The sequence below is a fragment of the Phodopus roborovskii genome, unplaced genomic scaffold (genome assembly GCF_943737965.1).
Source record: "Phodopus roborovskii unplaced genomic scaffold, PHOROB, whole genome shotgun sequence".
In the NCBI taxonomy this organism is placed as follows: domain Eukaryota; kingdom Metazoa; phylum Chordata; class Mammalia; order Rodentia; family Cricetidae; genus Phodopus; species Phodopus roborovskii.
The window spans coordinates 8,320,052-8,344,878 of record NW_026126407.1 but is presented as its reverse complement, the minus strand read 5'-3'; the positions used below and the strand labels follow the sequence as shown (position 1 = coordinate 8,344,878).

Below are 24,827 nucleotides of genomic sequence, written 5' to 3'. Positions count from 1 at the left end.
AAAACTCAATTTGTATCTTGTCTTTTCACTTGTAAAATAGCCATAAAAGGTTGAAGTTGAAATGTTTACTTCAGAAAATACATCAGTCTTGTGTGTGTGTGTGTGTGTGTGTGTGTGTGTGTGTGTGTGTGTGTGTGTGTGTGTTGAGAGATAAAATGCAGACCCATTCTACCCAATTGTTTATACCATCCCAGTCTTGCTTTTAAACATAAACCGTCTGTTCAGCCAGATGTGGTAGTTCATGTTTTTATTCTCAGCACTGTGGAGGCAGAGGTGGTAGATCTCTGTGATTTTCAGATCAGCCATGGCTACAGGTCTCACTAATAAAAAAAAAGTCAGTGCCTTATGATAGGAAATGTCATTCTGTAAATATGTTTCTCTTATTGGTTAATGAATAAAGCACTGTTGGCCAATAGTAAAGCAGTATAGGTGGGACTAGAAGACAAGGAGTATTCTGGGAGATGTAGTAGGAGAGTCAAAATGTAGGACCAAGAAGAGTAAGAGGTCTGGATCCTTTCTCTGGTAAACCAAGACCACGTGAAAGTACTTAGATTGATAGAAATGGGTTAATAAGACAGAGTTAGCCAATAAGTAATGCTAGTAACAGGCCAACAGCTTTATATCTAATACAGCATCTCTGTGTGTTATTTGGGGCAGATGTAGCTGTGGGACAAGGCTGGTGGGAAAACTACTTGTAACAGCCTTATTTGAGGCTGAGGATGGCTCATGGATTAAGAGAACATGTTGCTCTAGCAGAGGACCCTGGTTTAGCCCCTAGCACCTACATGGTGGCTCACAGCCATCCTTAACTCCAGTTCCAGGGAATCTGACCTGATGCCTTCTTCTGACCTTTTAGAGCACCCAGAAGAATGGGGTACACATACATAGATGCAGGTAGAACACCCATACATATAAAATAAAATGAATTAATCTTTTAAAAATTAAACTAAAAGGCTACTTTCTTTTCACTCTTCACCACTCTCCAACTCCATCCACTCCCCTCCCACTCTATCCTGTCTTCATCCCTCCCCACCTCTCTCAGGGTCTTGTATACCCCAGGCTGGCTGCAAACTTGATATGTAGCCAAGGATGACCTCAAATTTATGATCCTCCTGCCTCCACCTCTCGAATTCTAGGAGGATTCCAGGCATGTTCCATCCTGCCTGTTTTATGTGGTCCTGAGAATTGAACTTGAGGATTCAGCATGCTAAGTGACCATCTCTCTGTTGTGGGGGTCCCTGCATGTGTCAAAAGAGAAGCGAATGACTTTGTCAACCTGAATCAGACTTTGGAGAGTCTAACAACATGTGGTTTATTCCCAATGTATTTCAGCCCAACACATTTGAAAACAAGTTTCCTGATGTAATACAATCCCCAGTGCATAAAAAAAATCATAATTACATTGAAACTGCCCCCAGGGTATACGATATTCCCCCAAGAAGGTGGGTTCTAGAGATAGACTACCTGTTAGTATTCAGGCATAGGTACATAGGTACTGGCCTGTCCTTGGGGTTCTGACAGGATACACCCTCAGCTGCAGCCACTAAAAGCACCACCTGTGCACATTCACAACATTCCCTTTTTAAAAGGCCCTGTCCACCTCTCTCTCTCTCTCTCTCTCTCTCTCTCTCTCTCTCTCTCTCTCTCTCTCTCGCTTTCTCCTTTTCTGCCATTCCTGTCCCCAGAAGCCATCTGCCCTCTCCCCTCTTCTCTCTTCCCATTCACTTCCCCAATAAACACCCCTCTGCCCAGGCTCTGTCATATGACTTCCTTCTCTGCTGCATGGCTTTTTAAAATTACAACACTACCTATGCTAGTTTGGGGCCTAAGGGTCCTGGTCTCAGTCATACAGATAACATAGAGGTCATTTTGGGCTGTTAGCCAACTTGGGTTTGGTTGTTATCTGTGTTATCTGTTGGACTGGCAAGGCATAGTCCAACAGATAACATGGATCAATTCCAATTCCCAGCTTTCTGGATAGAAGAATCAATTTTTAATCTTTCCCCTTGAAAAGACAATCTTGCATGCTTAACATACCTGGTTTCTTTGGATATCTGTGGGCACAAGGATCTTAATGCTATGCTCCCAACAACCCCTGTTCCTTCTCTTCTTATAGAAAGTCCAATAAGTATTGGCTCACATGAATGATATTCTTAAGACCCACATACATTCTTTACTCCCTTTCACTCTTTTACATTTTGTTCATCTAACCGGGCAACACTTTCACATATATGATTCTTTATTATGTTTGATCAGGTCCGCTCTGCAAGCCCATTATCGATTTATTTCATTTCAGTTATGTATGACTCAACTCCAATATTACTGTTCCTTCTTATAGCTTATGCTTTTTCAACTTCATATATTATTTCTGTGTCAGTTTCTTCACTTTGCTTATCTGTTTATCTGGGCCCTTGTGTAGGTCACTGAACCTCTTGGAGATGGCTAGTCACACATCTCCACACAGATAGGATGTTAATCAGCTTTGGGCCACTGTGACAAAATATCTGAGACAAATAAATTACATGAAGAATATATGAATATCAGCTTATGGTTTCATAGGTTTGTTACCAGAGTTGTGGTCTGGGCCAGGTGTTTCCAGGTTCTTGAACCCTTATTTAAATAGCTTTCATATATTGGCAAAATGCGGCCAGGAAAGTATTCAAAGCAAAGTGATAGAATAGGCCAGACTCACCATCAAGGTGATACACCCCACTTGAGCAAGGATATCAAGGGCCTCAAGTTATTGTTTGGTTGCTGACAGAGTCAATTAAAAATTTATTTCTTTTATTTCTCCCTCTCTTTCCTTCCACCAAAGGCTCCCAAATGTTCTTCCTTGCTCTTTTGATTGCCATATTAGATTATGTCAGTCTTGGCTCACTGTGCACATTCCTTCCTGTAACATATCAGATCTTAATCAGTGATGTATGACATAAAATGGAAAACAGAGGGTTCTCCTTGGAAGTTCCCTTTGAGGACACACTTTCCTATTGTGCATGCACCCAAAACCAGTTTAGGTCAGGTTATCCCAGGGCTCTTGGTTCTTGGACAGTGTTGTAGGAAGAGTTTGAATATTCATTATCAGGGGATTGTTAGGGGGAGTGACTTGCCTCCATCCTTTACAGCAGGTGCAGGTGCAGCTCAGAGCAGGTGGCTCCTACACTGCTAACAGGTCGCTATGTGCTCAGACAGTTTTGTGTTTGTTCATAGCCCAAGCTGAGTGGCATCCCGGGTTTCAAAGTAACACTGGTACTTGCCTGCCCCAGTTTCAGCCCTGGTCACTTGGCCCAGCTGCTTAGGTAGAAGAGGAGGTGGGAGAAAACTTTTCATCTCAGAGTGGCTTCAAAGGAGCCTGATTCTGTAACAAAGTCTTTCCTCATCATCCATACATCTATGAATGGGTGAATCTCTTCATTGAGCAGAGCCTTCATGACCCAGCTACCTCCCCAAAACTGAACATTGACGAACTGGGGCCAAGTCTTTAACATGTGATACTCTGGGGGGGGTGCATTTAAGAGCTAAACAAGCATAAAGATGATTGCTGGGACTTCATTGTGTTTGTTGCCATGTTTCCTTGGTTTTTCAAGATCTGCATAGCCTCATGTTGGTGAATACAATACAAAGGATTCATTTGTCTCTGTCTTTGGAGACTGACTGCTGGGGATGTGCCCTGGTGATTGAGCAGAGAGGAGGCAAGGCATAGGCAAAGGAAGAAGTGAGTCAGACCATGGTGGTGGCAACAATTTTGTAGCCTGACTGACTTACGGCCAGAGCATTTTTTTTACTTAAACAGAATTCAACAATCCAGGATAGATTCATGTTTTCCCAATACATAGATCATATTATTTTTGTATTCAGACATGTGTTTAACTTTTTCTCTTATACATCTGTGATAAATCATGACAGAACAGAACTCATTGTCCCTTGTTTAGTCGTCATTGACAAAGAGGTTTTTTTTTATATAATCATGTTTACTCATCAACTCTATAACCCAAAATTTAAGATTCTAGAGGCAGGCTTCCAGCTTTTGTGGAGAAAGAAAATCTCCAAGCCAGCCCAGGCAGATTGCCATGTCCCAAGTAGTGTATTATTACCTCATAATGGTCAGAGTGCCTAAGAAAAAATCCTCAAGCCAAAGATGCTTCCATTATTATTCAATGTCTACCATAATACAATGTTTATATTTAATATCTTTATATAATTTGCTAATATGTCCAATCCTGGCATTTTCTGTTCCTTGTTTATGATACCACAGTAGTTTAACATGTATTAACATTTCTAACAGAAGGAGATCCTGACACCTCATTTTTTTTCATCTTTCTACATAACTATTTGTGCATCAATAAAGTCCCTGTGTAGGGCAGAGGTAACTTCAGCTTATCTAACTTTGTTGCTGTATAGGCCATGTAATTGCCTGAGTGTACAGTCATAAGCTTATAGTCTGAACTGCCTCCAGCTCCTCAAGTTCACCTAATCTTGTTGACATTTTTAAGTTTACTTTGTTTGATTATCATCTTCCTGAGTAAGTACAGAGGCATATGTATTAAGAATATCTCACAGCTTCATGAGGATACCTTTGCCTTCTTTATGTGTGTCACAACTTACAAGACATGAGGAAGACCTTCCAGTAGATGAGAATATCTCTGTAAAAGTGGAAGGGGTAGTATGTTCCAACTCAAGCTTCATCCTCAGCTTAGCATCTTTCTTCCTTCCATATATTTACTTATTTTTAGATGATTTATTTTGATTTTATGTATATGAATGTCTTTCTGTGTGTCTATCTGTGCCTAGTTCCTACAAAGACTACAAAATGTTATTGGACTCCCTGAAACTGGAGTTGCAGATAGTTGTGAGTTGTCATGTGGGAATTGAACCTAGCTCATTTGAAAAGATAGCAAGTGATCTTAATTGTTAAGTCATCTCTCCAGCCCTAGAATTTTTATTTTAAACAGACAGATATACATTTTTAAATCAGCATGGTAAACACTGCATTTTAACTGATGAGTTAGGTTCATTTACATAAAATTTTATTGTTTCTCACAATGGGCTACAAAGTCCACACTCATGCCTGCAACCCAATTTGCAGGGTTTAAGAGACACACAGCCAGTCTCAATAGAATATGTTGATGAGTAGCAGAATGACTACCACATCAACTGAACTTCACTTTCTACAGTCTTTGGCTCTGCTGATTCATCTCTAAATAATTTCCTCCAAATCACCACAGCCCAGTGACCAACCTTCTAATCAGTCACCATTTGCTATTGGTGCATTTGTTGCATTCAAGACAACATGAAAGATGTCTCTATGTCATAACTGGTTATTTCTGGATAAGGCTGATAATGTGATCCTATGGTCAGATGCATTGAAATACTCAACCCTGCAATAACATTCTAGTATAGACATTAGTGTGACCTTATTAATTGGCAAAGCTGGTGACACACAAGGGATTCAGGAATGTACTTAGTTGTCTTTCCATCACCACGTAGATTCATTCATATCCTGAGGTGTCCAAACACTCCTGCAAAACCCATAGGATGATGCTTTGCAAGCATTGAAGAACATGTGCACTCCATTTCACTTCCCTTTCCCCCAAACAATTTTCATGTTAACCTCTGAATTAGCTTCCTTAGAAGACTTAGAAGTCTCCCAAGAGCCCCATGCATGTCCTTGTTCCTCAGGCTGTAGATGAAAGGGTTCATCATGGGTGTCACCACGGCATACATCACTGTGGCTACTGAGTCCTTCATGGAGTAGGTGTGCAGGGGCTGCAGATACACCATACAAAGTGTTCCATAGAACAGAGCCACCACAGCCAAGTGAGATGCACAGGTAGAAAAAGCTTTGTACTTGCTAGAAGCTGACGGAATTCTGAGGATAGCTCTGACAATCAAAATATAAGATATGACCATGAATCCAAAAGGAGCAAGGAAGATGAAGCATCCTGTGATGATCAAAACCATGTGATTTATGTGGGTGTCAGAGCATGCAAGCCTGAGCAGGACATACATTTCACAGAAGATGTAGTGGATTTCCCGAGACCCACAGAAAGTTACTTTGGTCATGAGGATGGTGTGGATGAGGCCATAGAGAATAGATAGTGCCCAGCACAAGATGAGGAGCAAAATACAGAGCTTAGGGCTCATGGCTGTAGTATAATGGAGGGGACGACATATGGCCACATAACGGTCATAAGCCATTACAGCGAGGATGAGGTTGTCCAAGGCTACCAAAGACACCAGGAAATAGAGTTGAGTCAGGCATCCTGTGTAGGAGATGGCTTTGTTCTGGGACTGAAGGTTCACCAGCATCTTGGGGATTGTGTTGGTGACAAAGAAGAGGTCAGTGAAGGAGAGGTTGGCCAGGAAGAAATACATGGGAGTGTGCAGGTGTGAGTCAGAGCTGATGGCCAGGATGATGAGCACATTCCCCACCACCGTGACCAGGTACATGGACAGGAATGTTCCAAACAGGATGCGCTGATGCTCAGGAACCTCTGAGAGCCCCAGGAGTAGGAACTCAGAGTCCCCACTCTGGTTGCCCCCATCCATTTCCCAATTATCTGCAATGTGAGCACCAAGAAATGCTTACCAAGTGCTCTTAATTAGATGGAAAATGAGAATGAACAAAGCCAACTGCTTCCTTGATATTAAAACCATCTTAAGCTAGGTGTGATGGCATTTGCCTCTTCCTTTATTGTGTCTAATGCATACTATAATGGTAATACCACAATAATTGGCATATAATTTTGGTGAGTCTAATTTACCTAATGTACAGAATTCATGGCACACAGTGATTTTTTTTCTTGGAATAAAAAATAGTTTAAAATGCACATTTGAGTGGGCTCAATAGTTTAAAATAAAAATATTCTAATTAATCAGGTTAATTAATGTTCCTTTAATACAAAAGTCATTCTTTATGGGAAAGAGAAAAATTAAAGTTCAAATAACTGATACCAATGGCAGGGATGTAGTGTATCTGCCATTGACAGCTCCATTGTCAGGGAATCTAGTCTCTGTGTGAACAGTAGGACCATTGAAGTTGAAAATAGATGGGAGTTTGCAATTGACTTCCAGCATGGTGATGTGCAGAGTCTATGAACACACTTCAGGGAGACTGGGGAAAGGTGTAAATGAAGGATGGAAAGACCCCGAAATGGTCCTACACAGCTATTTCAGTAGAAAGATGAGGAATAAGGAAGAAGATGAGGGTGTGGATGTTAGGACCAGGACTTCCCTACCACCCTAGCTCCAGAAGACAGTCCTGCAACTGGAGTTTCAGGAACCTGTGATACAGAGTTCCCTCTCCCATGGCTACAGTGTGTGTGTGTGTGTGTGTGTGTGTGTATGTGTGTGTGTGTGTGTTTCTTCCTATCTCTTCAGTTACCTTCTACTAGAGCTAAGACTCAGTCTCTACAATGGAAGAGAGGAAGCTGCCTTGTCCCCTGTGGAATGGAGTCTTTAGCTCAGTGTGGAGTGCTGAGGATTGGGGGACCTGTTTAACCTTGACTAGGCTTGAGCTCCTGGTTTCACAGAAGGATGAGAAATGGCCAGAGATCAAGATTTCTGTCTCCATACCTTCAATGCTCTCTCCAGGGGGGAGGGACGCCAAGAGAAGACTGCTTCTTTCACAGATAGTTCTAGTGTCTTAACTGTGAGATTTAAAAAAAAACAGAGCAAAAATAGATAATTCTTAATCCTTTCCTAAAGGAACTGGCTTCACTTACAATACAGCATGGAGACCTTGAAGCCCCATGGTGCCAAGAACAGTGAAGGTTATGGTGAAAGACAGCTGTGTAAGATCATGGATTTGTGATGATGTAGTCCAGACTGCAGGAATAGACCACAAAACTCTACCAGAGTCAGAACAAAGAGTATTTATAGCAGCAGCAAACATCCCTTCAAAGGATTGGGTTGGGTTGGATTGGGTTGGGTTGGATTGGGTTGGGTTGGATTGGGTTGGGTTGGGTTGGGTGACTGGACTGTTTTGGAGCATCTTACAGGATTGTTAAAACAACTGTCAGTTTCAACAAGTAGAGACTGATTAGGAACGTGATCAGGTAGGAGAGCAAAGCCCTTCTCATGGCACTAGTGTCAGTTCATGGTAGAGGTGGACTTTTAAACAAATAAGTAAACAACAACAACAAACCCAGAAAGGAGACTGGTACCTTGAATTGATACACTAAGTTACCTAAAATGTCCACATTCCAACAGAAAATATCAGGTGGAAAAGAAGTAAGCAAGGGGCTGTGGGTGTGAATACATGGTAGAAGGAACACTTGCCCAGTTCGTGGGATACTCTGGGTCTGATCTCCAGCCAAAACAAAGTTCTATACTGCAACTCTGACACTGAGGAGACAGAAGCAATAAGATCAGTCAGTATGAGGCCTTCCTGGTTGACATAGCAAATTCTAGGCTGGCCAGGGCTACATAGAAAGATCATTTCTCAAAAACCAAACCAAAACACATCTCCCCTGAAACAAAACCAAATACCAGCCACAGAGACAGTCAACAACAACAACAACAAAAAAGAACAAAACAAAGCACAGAACCAAGCCACACCTGTCTTGGTTCTTAATCCCAGCATTCAGGAGACAAAGAGTGTGTCTGAGTTCAGTCTGATCTACATGGCAGGTTACAGGCCAGCCAGAATTACACAGTGATGATGGGAGATGTCATTCTGTATATGTTTCTCATACTGGTTAATAATAAAGCAATAGGCCAATAGGAAAGGAAGAAAGGAGGGACTAGGAGACAAGGAGGAAAGAGGAAGTAGTAAGGAGAGTCAAGATGGAGAGTCTGGAGAAAGCAGTATGCCGCCGGCTCCCTGGTAAGAGAAATACATAGATCAGCAGAAATGGGTTAATAATTAAGGCAGAGCTAGCCGATAAGAAACAAGTAACCGGGCCAACAGTATTGTACCAAATACAGAGTCTCTGTGTATTATTTGGGGCTGGCGGCGTGGCGGCGGAACAAGAGCAGGTGGCGGGCAGAAAAACCGTACACGTTACACAGTGAGACCCTGTTTCAAACAACAAATTAACAAACAAGAAGGCAGACAAAAATGAAAGTCAAGATCAAACAAAACACAGAAGTGTATGGTGTGGCAGGGGGAGCTAACATCAGAAATAGCCCGTGAGAACAGACTTTACTGATGATGAAAAACAAAAACAGGGAGAGGAGAGAAAGGGTTAAACAAAATAAGAGTAATAGAAAATCCCTGGTGTAAAAAAAAACCACCTCTCCTGTTAAGGTCTCTAGTTTGTTAAAACACAAATTGCCACTTTCTATTTAGCTAGATGACACTAAGTCACATAGGTTGCAACAAACATTTATTCTGCCCCATAGATGAGGTGACACAATTGTTCAGAAGGCCAGTGAGTTTCCCCAGATGCTATCAAGTGGTAACTGGTGGGGACTGTAACTTGATGTGTGTCACCTCTGCCTCCAAATCCCCTACCTGGACTGATCCCACACACATCAAACAAGGGTAATAATGTTTACCTCACTTAGAGTTCTAGTGAGATGAACTGAGATGTCACATATAGGCACATTTCTCTAACACAATTATGAGGAATTTTATGGACAGGGCTAAGGGATACCAGTTCAGCCTCCTGATATATTTCACCAAGTTTCAGCAGGAAACTATGCTCTGGGAGGGGGAAAAAACGGAAGCAACAGAGTTTTTGGGGAACTCTCTCTCTGAGGCCTGACTGTGCTCCCTCCTCAGATAGAAGGGCCTGCGATGCTGAGGTGGTTACTGCTCTGTGTTAGACCCTGAGTTGCAAAGGCACAGGAGGGAGTAGTGTGGAAGAGAACTGTTATGGATTTCCCACAAGGGGAGAGAATGTCCAGGTCAGGAGGTAAGGAGTTAGAATGAGGTGGGTACCCCAAGCAAGTGCTGTGTCAGCAGAGACCTGGGGAGTCAGGAGAGTCCTCATCCTGGAAGGCACTCAGAGAAGCCTCAGAAACATGTAGGATGATTAATGTAGGGTTGGTGATGTTTAGGTGTCTTTATATAAGAGGTATATGGGGAAGGGTGCTGTTCTGGATCTGTTCAGACACTGCCACAGCTTTCCGGTGCCTGAGAGTATCTTTGACCTGTGACTACCTAAGGTCACTTGGTGAATGGATGCAGTCATGAGTCACGAGGCAGGGATCAGAGTGTTGGCATTGTGTGCTGAGTGTTTGCTTCCTATGAGACTACCAACAGGAAGAAGGAGAAAATTTGGAAAGTGGACAACAAAAGGAGCCCCTTCCCTTGAAGCACTGTTCCTGTGCCAAGAACCAAGTCCTTTTAAGCCAACACTTGGTACTTCTGACCCCTGTACTTTGAGAAACTCCACTCTGAGTCTATAAAAGTTTTAGCCCTGCTGTGGGTGTGGTTAGATGAACTCAGAGACTCAAGGCCCCCTGCTATGTGCTTGGCTGTGTGTGGAAAGAATGTAGGTGAGCAGAAAAGGACTCTGGGCTTGCAGAAGGAAGCAGGCTTTGTCACCTCCTCCCCCCTCCTTAGAGGTGTGATGGTGTGTGGGGAACATTCTGAACTTCCTTGTCCTATCTGTGAAGCCCTTCTTGTGAGAAGATGGAGATGACAAAGAGAGAGGGAGAGAGAGAGAGGGAGAGACAGAGACAGAGAGGGAGAGAGAGAGAGAGAGATCTTACCCACTGCTCTGTGTGGCTCTGGTTCTGTCACCTTCTCCTTTCTCATATATAAGATGAAAATTCAGTGCATTGGGTTCTTTTTTTTTTTTAAACAAGACATTGTGATTTGTCCTATTGGCTACAATTGGGGAGTAGCCTTGGTCCTTCGGTCTTCAGACCTATAAATCAGGAGGCAGGATTTAAGTCCCTTTGCACTATAGTGGGTCCAGAGGATCCAAGAACTGATACTTGTGTCTCAATTTCATGAAAAAAGTAAGTAAAAAGGGTTATTTATTTGTTTTGGGGAGGCCTTAGGGAGATAATCCCAAGATAACTACTTGAGATGAACATAGATAATTGATCCAATGTTAATATCTGGAGGCAAAGTAATTGGGAAATGAATCTTGTTTACAGGAAAAGAAATAAATCATTATTTTGTAGAAAACCCCAAGTTTCCCTAGGAGTAAGGCTAAGCCAGAAATAAATGGCTCAAAAGTTCTAGAATTGGCTTGAGCCATTAGAAGGTTGGAAAAAATCTCAAATACTAGTGACTTCAAATACTAAGTTATGTCAGTTTTAAAATATCAAGGGCATGAATGTAGCTCAGTGGTAGGGTACTCACTTGGCATGCATGGAGCCCTGGGTTTGATTCTAAACACTTTGAAAAAAAAATTCTGAGTCTTGCTATTACAAATAATATGGCTATGAACATAGGTAAACAAATGTCCTTGTTGTATGAGTGTGAAACCTTCAGGTGTATACCCAAGAGTGGTAATGCTGGGGCTTGAGGTAGATTGATTCCCAATTTTCTGAGAAACCACCAAACTGATTTCCAAAGTAGCTGTATAAGCTTACACTACCGCCAGCAATGGAGGAGTGTTCCCCTTACTCCATATCTTCTCAAAACATATAACCAGTTTTGTGGATTACATGTTTTTGAAGTATGACCTGATGATTCTCTGGATTTCTACAGCGTCTATTGTTATGTTGCCCCTCTTACTTCTGCTTTTGCTAATTTACGTATTCTCTTTTGCCTTTTGGTTAATTTGGATAAAAGTTTGTTCATGTTGTTGATTTTCTTAAAAGAACCAACTCTTGTTTCATTGATTCTTTGTATTGTTTTTTTTTTTTTGTTTCTATTTTATTGATTTCAGCCCTCAATTTAACTATTTTCTTGTTTCTGCTCCTACTGGGTGAGTATGCTTCTTTCTGTTCTAAGACTTTCAAGTATGATGCTAAGTCACTAGTGTCAGTGTTCTCTACATTATTTTTTTAAGGTTGTTTTTATTTTTTTTTTGTTATTTTACATATCAATCCCATTTCCCTCTCCCTCCCATGCCCTCCTATCCCACCCCATCCCCATTCCAGAGAGAAGGTGATGCCTTCTAGGAGGGATCAACAAAATCTGTCAAGTCATTTGGAGTTCTTAATGTAGGCACTTAGTGCTATGAAAGTTCCACATAGCACTCCTTTCAAAGAGGCCCATATGTTTGGGTATGTTGGGCATTCATTTTCATTGGATTCTAGGAAGTCTTTAATTTCTTACTTTATTTCTTGCTTGATGCAGAGATGTTGCAACTGAGCATTGTTCAAGTTCCATGAGTTTGCAAGATTTCTATAATTTGTGCCATTGTTGAATTCTAACTTTAAACCATGATGATTCCATTTTTTTGTGTCACTTGAGGTTTGCTTTGTTGCCTAATATATGTTGTCTTATTGCTTTAGCTAGAACTTCAAGTGCAATATTAGATAGATATGGAGAAAGTTGACAAGCTTGTCTTGTTCCTGTTGCTCTCCATTTATTTTGATACAGGCTGTTGACTTGCTGTATATTGTCTTTATTATGTTTAGGAATGTTGAATATATGTGTATATATGTAATTTTTTCTTATTTTACATATTGATCTCAGTTCCCTCTCCCTCCCTCCCATGACTCCCTACTCCCTCCCAACCCATTTCCCCCCACTCCACAGGGAGGGTGATGCCTTCCAGAAGGGATCAATAAAATCTGTCAAGTCAATTGGAATAGGGACTAGGCCCTCCCTCCTGCCTCTAGGCTAAAGGAGTATCCCTCCATGGGGAATGTGCTCCAAAAGTCCTTTCGTGCACCATGGTTACATCGTGGTTCTACTATCAGAGGTCCCTTAGACTACCCGGGACTTTTAATTGAGACCCATGTTCATAAGGTCTGAGTCGGTCTAATGCTTGTTTCCCAACTATCAGTCTGGGGGTCCACGCGCTCCCCCTTGTTCAGGTCAGCTGTCTCTGTGGGTTTCTGTACCCTGGTCTTGACCCTTTTTCTTATCACTCCTCCCTCTCTGCAACTGGATTCCAGGAGTTTGGCTGAGTGTTTAGCTGTGGGTGTCTGCTTTTGTTTCCATCAGCTACTAGATAAGGGCTCTATGATGGCATATAAGTTAGTTATCAATCTCATTATCAGGGAAGGGCATTTAAGGTAGTGTTTCCACTGTTGCTCAGATTGTTAGTTGGGGTCATTCTTGTAGATTTCTGAACATTTCTCTAGAGTTAGTTTTCTCTTCAAGCCTATAATGGATCCTATTATGTTCTCTCTCTCTCTCTCTTTCTCTCTCTCTCTCTCTCTCTCTCGTTTATTTATTCCCTGACTCAATCTTCCTAGTCACACATGTTCTCCTCTCCTTCTCCTTTTCCTAACTCTCTCTCCACTCACTGCCCCCCCACTCCCAATATGCTCAGGAGATCATGTTCCTTTCCCCATCTGTGAGGGACCTTGTATAAATCTCTTAGGTTCCTCCTTATATCCTAGTTTCTCTGGAGGTGTGAATTATAGGCTGGTGATCCTTTGCTCTATCTCTAAAATCCATATATCAGTGAGTACATACCATGTTCCTCTTTTTGTGATTGGGTTACCTCACTCAGGATGGTTTCTTCTAGTTCCACCCATTTGCCTGCAAATTTCAAGATTCCATTGTTTGTTTTTTTTTCTGCTGAGTAGTAGTCCATTGTGCAAATGTGCCACATCTTCTTTATCCATTCTTCAGTTGAGGGGCATCTAGGTTGCTTCCAGGTTCTTACTATTACAAATAATGCTGCTATGAACATAGTTGAACATATGTCTTTGTTGCATGGATATAGATAATTTGGGTATATGCCTAAGAGTGGGATTGCTGGGTAGTCTACCCGAGGAACCACCACACTGATCTCCAAAATGGCTGTACAAGTTTGCATTCCCACCAGCAGTGGAGGAGTGTTCCCCTTTCTCCACATCCTCTCCAGCATAAGCTGTCATTGATGTTTCTAATTTTAGCCATTCTGGCAGGAATAAGAAGGTATCTCAGAGTTGTTTTGATTTGCATTCCTCTGATGGCTAAAGATGTTGAACACTTTCTTAAGTGTCTTTCAGCCATTTTGGATTCCTCTATTGAGAATTCCCTATTCAGTTCTGTACCCCACTTTTTAATAGGGTTATTTGATGTTTTGTTTCTTGAGTTCTTTGTATATTTTGGAGATCAGCCCTCTGTCAGATGTAGGGTTGGTGAAAATCTTTTCCCAGTCTGTGGGCTGCCGTTTGGTCTTGTCAACTGTGTCCTTTGCCTTACAGAAGCTTCTCAGTTTGAGGAGATCCCATTTATTAATTGTCCATCTCAGTGTCTGTGCTACTGGTGCTATGTTCAGGAAACAGTCTCCTGTGCCAATTTGATCAAAGGTACCGCCCACATTCTCTTCTAAGAGGTTCAATGTGGCTGGATTTATGTTGAGGTTTTTGATCCATTTGGACTTGAATTTGTTGTTATTTGTGAGTGATTCTCCAATAAATACCTGACTTCCCTTTATCCAGGTTTTAGTGAACTCTATTATAATTTGTCATTTACAGTCTTCTCTGAGATAGTTGGAGTTACACCAACGAAATCTTAACAACATGGCTGCCTAAACAAGACCTAGGCAATAACAACATCAACTGACATCCCAACATGGTGAAAACAAAGAGCTATGAGGAGGAATTAATGGCTGCTAAGAGATGGAGAAAATCAGTCTTCCTCGGGGATGAGCCCCTAATTGATTATCCAATCCCAAGTCAGACCTAAACAAACATATATACAAGCAACACCAAATGAGATCAGTAGGTTGTATTTATATATACACATAATAATAATTTTAAAATGGGTCATGAATTGGAGAAGGAACGGTGGGGCACAAGTGAAGTTTAAGGAGGGGAAATTTGCAGTGGGAATGATGTAAATATAGGTCTCATGTTTGAAATTCTAAAAAAAAATGATGTTGAATAAGATAAACAGAAAAGCTTGTGCTGCACACACACACACACACACACAAAAAAAAAAAAACTAAACATAAAAGAACAGTGTATGGTCGACAGATATTTTAGAAGGAGATATAGAGGGTACTGTATGGAATAGGTGTTGAGACTATGTTCCTTAGAATGGTATAACTGCATGTTTAAACCCATAGTTTCAATATCCCTGTGTGACTATAAGAAAATGACTGAATCACTTTGAAATTCAATTTATTAATCTGTAAAATGTGAGGGCAGAATCATTAGAGCAACTGGTTAGAATTCGATTACCATCATGTAAATTTCTTCTTATGAATATAGCAAGCATGTGATAAATACTACCCATTTTTCTTAAGTTAGTAAAAGTATTTGTTATCCCCTACAAGGAACTCTGTATATGTTGTATTTACTTGTCACAGAACACTAAGGAAAGAACTCATGTGCATTTCACAGATGAGAAAGTTGAGGCCCAAGGGGAACAAGCAGTTGCTAAGAAATGGAGGACAAGTCTCTCCATCCCACAGAGTGTGCACAACAGCTAACCAGTTGTTGAGAGGAATAAAGAATGTGAAGGATGTTTTGCACAGCTGCTCCAATTCCCTCTTTCATCATCTGTATCACTAAGGCTCCCAGCCTCAAAGGGCCTGGCCTGAAACCCACAATAGGGAACACCTTTGTCCCCCTCACTTCCTGTTTTTTGCAGCACAGTGCTTCCAAGACCTCCCCCAGGAGCATTCCAGGAATCTCAAGACACAGTCCCTCTGGCCCTCACTAACAAGATTCAAGGTGGGAACACATTTCATCCTTGAGAATTTGGTTTGGTTGCCATGGGCCTCTTCTGATTCTCCTCCTTTCCTGGGTTTCCACTTCATCCCCAGACTCAAAGAAGTTTCTCCTCTCATCCACAAGCTTAGAAGTTAGCCTTGCTCATTTCTCAACCCTGTTTGTAGCAGGCAAGAAAATTAGCCATTTTCTTAGCCTAAAGACCCCATTTGGTCCTAGCTCCACCCCTAATTTCCTGAGTGACTTTGGGACAGCAGACAACTCTTTATGCCCCTCTGCTCAACTGAGTTTTTGTCAAATCTCTTCTATGTGCCTGTAGACACATAGGTAAGAACAAAGATGTAGGAAAAAATATGGATCCTTCACTATGATGTAAAGTTCCATTGCCTCACCATGATGGTTTATTGGGGCTTGTATCTTTGACCTGACCTTGTGTGTGTGCACACCCTCGTCCCATTTCCCTGAACTAATTTTGAGGTCCCAAGGGGCTGACAATATGGTGGGATCTCCCTGACTTTCCAAAAATGTTGATTAATGTCTCAAAAGCAAAAAAAAAGAGACTTAATCCAGATGACAAATCTTCCACAAGTGAGTGTAAGAGCTCGTTCAGCATCATCGATGGTCCTCACCAGTGATAATCCTCAACAGTGATGGTCCTCTCTAGATGACTTCAGAGATGCTTAGTATCTTCTGAGGTTGAGGTCAAGGCAGCAGCTACAGTTCTGTGTCATGGTATGACTGTGTGTGTGTGTGTGTGTGTGTGTGTGTGTGTGTGTGTGTATTTTAAGGAATAACAGCTCTGACTATAAAGAAGATCTGTAAAGCTTATATTCAAAGGTAGCTGTGCCTGTGGGTTGCTAGAGCTGCATGATCTACCTAGAGTCATCCCAAATGCAGGAAAATTCTGTGCTTGTGCTTCTCATTCACTTCTCTCCACCATCCCTCCAAAATTCTTCAAAGGCTAGCTTGTCCAAATTCTTACTGGCCCCCTATAAATCTTTTTATAATTCTTGATAGCTACCAATGTTCTTTTTTTAAGACACTGTATTTGTCAACAAGAGCAGCCATATATTTGCATGTAAAATGATGCACAGATACAGTGGGTCCATGTGTGTAAGCCACAATAAGGGTGCCATCCTTCTCTGAGTTCGTTCTCCCAGGATAGTCAAATGCCGACCTCTAGCAAATCTTACTTTTCTACAGTAGCCAGAACTGAAGGGTTTTTTTTCCTTCAGAATGAAACATGTATTCAGCCTGTGATTTGTTGTGCATTAGGCAATTAATCTGACACATGTTACAAACACACTAACACTCGAGCACCCCCAGTTCTTCAACAACAGGTTATACCTTTGTATAATTTCTTGTATTTTTATGAGATTGTTATGTAAGTATATCCTTTGAAGGGAGGAAAGGGAATGGAGTTTCTAATTGGTAAGGTTTTTCCAGTATCTATGATTGAAATTCCCAAAATTTATTGAGAGATCTGATTTTCCTACTTGGTTGTTTCTTTAGAGGAACTCATGCAGCCAAATCCCAGAGACAATGGAACAACGGTTACTGAATTCATTCTGCTGGGTTTGGTGGAGACACTAGAGCTGTGGCCAGTTGTCTTCATACTCTTCCTCTTGGTGTACATGGCTACAGTTGGGGGCAACCTTAGTATCCTGGCAGCCGTCTTGGTGGAATCCAAACTCCACACACCCATGTACTTCTTCCTGGGGAATCTGTCAGTGATGGATGTGGGGTGTATCAGTGTCACTATTCCCTCCATGTTGGTTCAGCTCTGATCTTCTTTTTCCATCTGCTGGTTGGGGTTGACTGCTTCCTGTTGACAGCCATGGCTTATGACAGGTTCCTGGCCATCTGCCGGCCCCTCACCTACAGCACCCGCATGAACCACACAGTCCAGAGGATCTTGGTGGCCACATCCTGGGCTTGTGCCTTCAGCAATGCACTGACCCACACTGTGGCCATATCCACACTCAACTTCTGTGGCCCCAATGTGATCAATCACTTCTACTGTGACCTGCCCCAGCTCTTCCAGCTCTCCTGCTCCAGCACGCAGCTCAATGAGATGCTGCTCTTTGCAGTGGGTTTCATAATGGCAGGAACCCCCATGGCACTCAATTTCACCTCCTATATCCATGTGGCAGCTGCAGTTCTGCAAATTCTCTCTGCTGAAGGCAGGAAGAAAGCCTTCTCCACATGCAGCTCTCACCTTACTGTGGTTGCCTTATTCTACGGCACCGGCATCTTCAACTACATGAGACTTGGTTCCATCAAACTTTCAGATAAGGATAAAGCTATTGGGATTTTCAACACTGTGATCAATCCCATGGTAAACCCACTCATCTATAGCCTCAGGAACCCTGATGTGCAGGCTGCCCTCTGGAGGGTATTCACGGGGAGAAGACTAGCAGCTTAGGGAAGTCTCAAGGCTCCTTTCATCTATTTCTTTTGAAACTAAACCTTGGGATAGGTGGGGTGCCCTGTAGTGTCAAACACTACAACAAATTCTTCAGAACTCTTTCAATTGCAGAGCTTAATTTAAAGAATAATTATTGTTCTCCAAAGAAGTTGGACCCAGGTATAGATGAAATGTACATAGTTTTTTCCAGATCTGCTCTTTGATGAGACTCACCTTTAGTCACTGTATCTTCCTTTCAGCTGGAATTCCCAAAGTGTCTCAGAAAGCATCCTCCTAGAGACTCGTATTTATTCCTCAATTTCAGGAATAGTTGGTCTAAATATGCATTGTAAGCCTAGAGGGAGTAAAGCTCATTCCTCTTACAAAGTTCTTGTAAGATTCAAATGAAACAGTGAGGAATCTTTCTCTGTGGTTTCATATTTCCTAGTAACTCCAGAGAACTTGCTATCTGGGTGCAGTCACAGACTTGCATAATCCCCCAGTTACCATCTGTCTTTACATTTTAGAGCCTCCACTGCCCAAATTGAGGTTTACATTTTCATGAAATTTAATCATCTTTCTTTGTGTCAAGCCCACAATAAAAGGATTCTCATTTAAACACTGGGTCAATGTTGTATCAATGTTTTATTCATTGAAAACAATCTTATTTCACATACCAATCCCATTTCCCTCTCTCTCATCCTAGGACTTCCTGATTTCCCACCAAGCCAAGGATTTAATGTATTTAGTGCTTATTTTTGTGTACATTCTAACACTTATCTTAATTAATTACAACTGTCCAATCAAAGTTAAATGTAAGCTTGGTCACCTAAATGTACTGTGAAAATAAACCCCTTTGGAATCCCACAACTCAGTGGTGCCAGATGGAAACTTTGTACCTCTTACAGTCCTAAAAGGAACCCAAGAGATGGGGTTCAGATAGACAAAGAGGCCACAGATACTTTACAAAGGAAAATAAACAAATACAAGATAGATAAGCAACACCATCGGCCATCAGAGGAAAGCAGATTATAGCATTAAGACCACTCTAACCCTGAGCTTTTGGAAGATTCTTCTCCCTTCAGCCTTTAGCCTATTTCCTTACCACAGTAATGTCCTCTAGAGCTTCCCAGGAAGCTTGAACAATGATCCCTCTGGCCCCATGTAAGATCCCTGCTCCCAGGGTCTCCTGGCCCCTCCCTGAGTGCTCCTCAACTGTGTCTACCATCATCCTGCCCGAGCTTCCACATGCTTCTCAGTGGTTTATTAGGACCAACTCCAAGCATCTCTGCAAAGATGTCCAGTCCAGCTGTGGTGATATTTTCCAGTATCATGTGTATCTCCATATCATCACTTCAGCCCCACTCCTTGGTCAGGATTTGTGCTCACATTTCCTCCAGGAAATGGAGGAATTCTCAAGTCTGGACAAGATGCCTAGACAGTGAGTCAACTCCTTACTGCTAGTGAAACACATCTCTATAAACTGAATGCCTTAAAACCACAGAAATGTATTATTTCATAGTTTATAGATTAAAAGCCTGAAATAAGTCCAATAAAACTAGTTTAAAGGCCTTAGCCAAGACTTTTCTTCCTGAGACCCTGAGGGAAGAAGCTATTCCATGTCTCTTGTTCTGTGGATTCTTAGCATTCCTTGACTTGCTGCCACTTCCCTCCAACCCTCATTTCCGATTACTTCTATCAGCCTGTTTATCTCCCAGGTTGCACATATACCACAGAACCTCAATCCTGCCTGGACATTTGAACCACCTCATAAGCATCCTTCCTTGACACCGTCAATTCACTCAGACTGACTGGTGAAAGCCCTGAGCATCAGCATTTTCTTCTTAAGGCTTCCCATGGAGAATGGGCTTCTAGTCCAACAGAGCATCGGGAATTGATGCTGTAAGTTGTACAGACCATGATAACTTTGTAAGATGTCTTATGTTTTCACTGCATCTTCTTTTAAATTATTTTCTCTATTCTGTTGAAGACTGTCATTCAAAGTAATGTGAAGCAGACCTATGCCTTGAAGTTAAGGGAATGGCGAGAAACAACTGGTGGCTAGAAGAACCATTCAGGGGAATCCTTAAACATCAGTGATGGGGACCTCTGAGGGAGAGACAAAGCTGGGGTCTCACCCAACATCAAGCCTCTACTGAAACTCCTATATAATTTTAATGTAAACCAAGCTAGAGACTTGCTGGCTGCATTGACATACCTGTCTGTTACTACTTAGCATTTCCCCTGATCTATAGTCCATACTAATGGGTGGCTTCAACCTGCTCTCAGGTTTGCTAAATATTGAACACTCAGCCTGTCATTTGGGGGCTTCTCATTCATCCCTACCTCCTCTGCATTTTGGATCCCAACTCAAATCAGAGTTGCCCATGCACAAACCGGTGAGCTCATTTACCATTTTTGATAAAAAAAAAAAAAGATTTTGAACATGGCTTTTATTCCAATTACAATGAGAAGTCACTGGGGTGGAGTGTGTTTCAGTAGCTAAAACAAAACCAGGATCACCACACACACCGCAAAGAGTTAGTAAATCTTCCCAAGAACAGAAAGTGACCTTTATCAGTTTTCCCAGGGTCTGTTCTTCAGCTTGCCTTTGTATTTTCTGTTACCATTTTTCAACCTTTCATTATTTTACATGCAATTATTATTAGTTTATATGCATTATTTTCCTTCAATAAATGGAAATGAAATGATGGCATTAACATATCAAGCTAAAACAAATGAGTAAGTCCAGGGAAAAAAGCATTATTGTCTTGTGTGTGACAAAACTTTTCCTGGAGAGATGTAACACACACATCTACTGACCACATATCTGCTCACCCCAGATTAGGAGCCTACAACAGACCAAAATACAAATAACACTGAAGACCAGCTTGGTGAGCCAATGAGTTACTGGGATCCCTTAGAGGATGATTGAGTGACACCTTACAGGAGCAGAAATGACTCACAGACAGCTGCATTACCAAGCCTCCCTGCATGGGTGACAGCTCACAAAACCTGGGGACCTGGAGCACAGTGCACAGCCTGCAGGCAGATCAACAGGTTGGACAGTATTCTTTCCATGTGACTGGGCTGGTCTGAACTCTTTTAGGTAGCTCAGCTTGATTCTCCTTCTAAGAAGGTGATCTGACCTCAAAGTCTTCTTTGAACCTTGATTTTGATTGTCTGAGAGTCTTCTTTGTAACTTTTATTGCTTACTCCAACAGGGAGAGGCCTAACGATGCATGTCAGTTTCAGGGTCTTCTTGAAGCTATTTTGAATTGTTTATCTTGTTTTTTAAGGAATTTCCCTGCAGGATGGAATATTTCAGTCTTGGAGGAAATGGTTACACAGAAAGTATCAGCACTGTTAAATACCCAGGAGAGAGCCAATCAGATGAATCTTGTCAAAGAGACAGACCATGAAGCTAATCAAGCTTTTAGTCTGAATGGACTAAAATAGCCAAGATCCAGAAAATTCTCTGTTCTGGTCATGTATCCTCTCAGACACTGAAGGGAAGTTACTGAGAGTAGGTAAATGTAATTCATAAGTTCATGGGTTTGAACTTGTTTTGACGTCTGATGGAAACCTGTCTTTTCCCGTAACAATAGAACACATAGTCCCACCAGACATAGTGGGAACTCACATCAAAGGCTAGTGGAACCATGACATAAACTCACACAAAGAAGAAATACAAAGATCTATTTCTGATCCCTTGCTAAGCCAGAGTAAGTTTCTGGCACTATGGAACTACCTGACACAGAGAAGGCCTAGACATGGCATCAATCACATTCCCCAGGATCAGCACCTGGCCTCCACACTCCATCTATTCCATCCCTAATGTGGCTCCAGGGAATTACTGCTTCTTCCAAACCTTTCCAAATCTTTGACTTGGTTGTGGAATTAATTCCTAGGGAAGCAAGATTTTTAAAGGACTATCCCACCTTGTCTTGGCAAGGTATACAGTCACTCACTCTCTTTTGTGTCCTATTTGCCCATTTTGGACAGCAAGGGAACTTTATTTCTCAGCGACTTATTTTTGCCACAAAGAAAGTAAACTCCATGTGGAATTTCTTCAATGCTCATCATCTTCTCTGAAGTAGATTGGTGCTTTTAGAAGCAGAAATGTTTCATTGTCATAAAAAAAAAGACCTATACATTAAAACATCTTAAATGCCAGATGTATAGATTTGTAGATCTCTGAAGTGTTTGAAGATGACCTGTCTCTCTAAAATATACCTGTTTGACCCTGAAAATATACCTAATGTGACTATAAATTCAATTATAATATGTGACCAATTTCTTGCCCTATTTAGTTAGTAATAATAACTTTTAAGGACTGGAAATTTACATTACATTGGTAGATGAGCTATTTAAGTACAATACCTTGAACAATATTAGAAATGTATGCACAGCATGTTTTTAAAAATTAATCTCAAAATTGTACCAATATGCAATAATTGTATACAATCCACAAAAATCTAATCCAATGTAAGATATTTAAAACTAGTACTTGGGTTTTATTTATTTTTTATTTAAATTTTCAATAAGCTTCTTTTACATGACAATACAAGTTCCCTAACCCTCCCCTTCTCCCCTGGGTCCCTCCCGACCACCATTTCATCCCCTTTCTGCTCCCCAGGGAGGGTGCGGCCTTCCATGGGGGATCTTCAAAGTCTGTCATATCATTTGGAGTAAGGCCTAGGCCCTCCCCCATGGTTTTAAACTGAGAGAGTATCTCTCTATGTGGAATGGATCCAAAAGTTCATTTGTATACTAGGGGTAAATACTGATTCACTACCAGAGGCCCCATAGATATCCCAGTCCTCCTAACTAACACCCATGTTCAGGAGGTCTGGGTTGGTTCTATGCTGGTTTCCCAGCTCATGGGGTTAATGAGCTCTCCCTTGTTCAGGTCAGCTGTTTCTGTGGGTTTCTGTACCCTGGTCTTGACCCTTTTTCTTATCACTCCTCCCTCTCTGCAACTGGATTCCAGGAGTCTGGTTCAGTGTTTAGCTGTGGGTGTCTGCTTCTGCTTCCATCAGCTACTGGATGAAGGCTCTAGGATGGCATATAAGGTAGTCATCAATCTCATTATCAGGGAAGGAAATTTAAGGTAGCCTCTACACTTTTGCTTAGATTGTTAGTTGGGCTCATCCTTGTAGATTTCTGGACATTTCCCTAGTGCCAGATTTCTCTTTATACCTATAATGGCTCCCTCTATTATGGTAGCTCTTTTCTTATTCTCCTCTATTCTCCCCGTGACTCAATTTTCCTGCTTCCTCATGCCCTCCTCTCCCCTCCTCTACTCCCCTTCTCTTTCTCCTAACTCCCTCTCCCCTCCCCCCATGATCCCAATTTTCTCTGGAGATCTTGTTTCTTTCCCCCTCTCAGGGGACCATGTATGTCACTCTTATGGTTTTCCTTGTTTCTTACCCTTTCTAGCAGTGGAAATTGTAGGCTGGTAATAATGTGCTCTATGTCTCAAATCCATATATGAGTGAGAACATACCATGTTTGTCTCTTTGTGACTGTGTTACCTCACTCAGGTTGGTTTCTTCTAGTTCCATCCATTTGCCTGCTAATTTCGAGATTCCATCTGTTTTTTCTGCTGAATAGTACTTCATTGTGTAAATGTACCACATTTTCTCCATCTATTCTTCAGTTGAGGAGCATTTAGGTTGCTTCCAGGTTCTGGGTATTACAAATAATGCTACTATGAAAATAATTGAACAGATATTCTTGATGTATGAATGTGCATCTTTTGGGTATATGCTTAAGGGTGGAATTGCTGGATCTTATGGTAGACTGGTTCCCATTTTCCTGAGGAACTGCCATACTGATTTCCAACAATCTACCTTTTTAATCTCCTGAAAGCTATATCCTACCATTTTTTTCTTTTCAAAATAGATACAATAATCTACCTTTTTATCCTATCATATCTGTATTCCCCCTTTTTTCTTTTCAAAAAAAGAAACTTGAATCTAATTTACTTTGTTTAGGTTTTTTTTCTGACGATTACCAATAACAACTTGTAACCAATCCTCTTTTTTTTTTTTGCATATAGAGTATTTTTTATTTAATTTTATATAACAAAGTCCAATTAAATGAAAACAAACATTTATACACAATATTTGGGAATTTGGGCGTCGTTCTTTCCAAACTACTTCCTGCTGGTAAGGGGCGCTGTCTTGGGGGATTCGAAGAAGATTCAGATATCCTAGCTGTAGTCTGTAGGGCTGTTTTGTCCAGCTGTTTGGAATGTAGGATCAGCTTGTACTCTGTTTCAGGCGGTCTGGTGTGATCAAACCACATTAGTCTGGAAGGAATCCACATCTTTTCATTTTCTGTGGAAACAAAAATAGAAATACTTTTCCCCAGTAACTTGTTCTTCAACTTAAATTTTGGAGTCAAAGCGTTTTTTTTTTTTTTTTTTTTTTTATTATTATTATTTTACATGTCGATCCCAGTTCCCTCTCCCTCCCTCCCTCCCTCCCCCCAAGCCCTCCCTCCCTCCTTCCCTCCCTTTTGCCCTCTCTACCCTCTCCCATGCACTCTAAACACCCTCCCCTCCCAACCCCCCACCACAATACAATATGTAGGGGAATGCCATCCAGTTGGGGTCATGTAGATCTGACAGGTCCTGTGAAGTAGGGACTAGGGCTTCTCTCCTATCTCTAGAATAAGGCAGTTATCCCTCCATGGGGGATATGTTTGCAAAGTCCTTTTGTGC

At 41.5% G+C, this 24,827-nt stretch overlaps 1 protein-coding gene and 1 pseudogene across 1 annotated transcript; one reads left to right on the top strand and one right to left on the bottom strand.

The window, feature by feature from the left end:
- Positions 1-5,571: 5,571 nt before the first annotated feature.
- LOC127219715 (olfactory receptor 1D2) lies at positions 5,572-6,546 on the bottom strand. The gene has a single exon (XM_051181485.1). It carries the CDS (start codon positions 6,544-6,546, stop codon positions 5,599-5,601), a length of 948 nt encoding a protein of 315 aa, XP_051037442.1. The 3' UTR covers positions 5,572-5,598.
- Positions 6,547-17,210: 10,664 nt separating this feature from the next.
- On the top strand, positions 17,211-18,115 carry LOC127219714 (olfactory receptor 3A1-like; annotated as a pseudogene).
- Positions 18,116-24,827: the final 6,712 nt, after the last annotated feature.

Bases quoted from the DNA above. Each gene is read 5' to 3' on its own strand.
- LOC127219715 (XM_051181485.1), bottom strand. From the start codon at position 6,546: ATGGATGGGGGCAACCAGAGTGGGGACTCTGAGTTCCTACTCCTGGGG.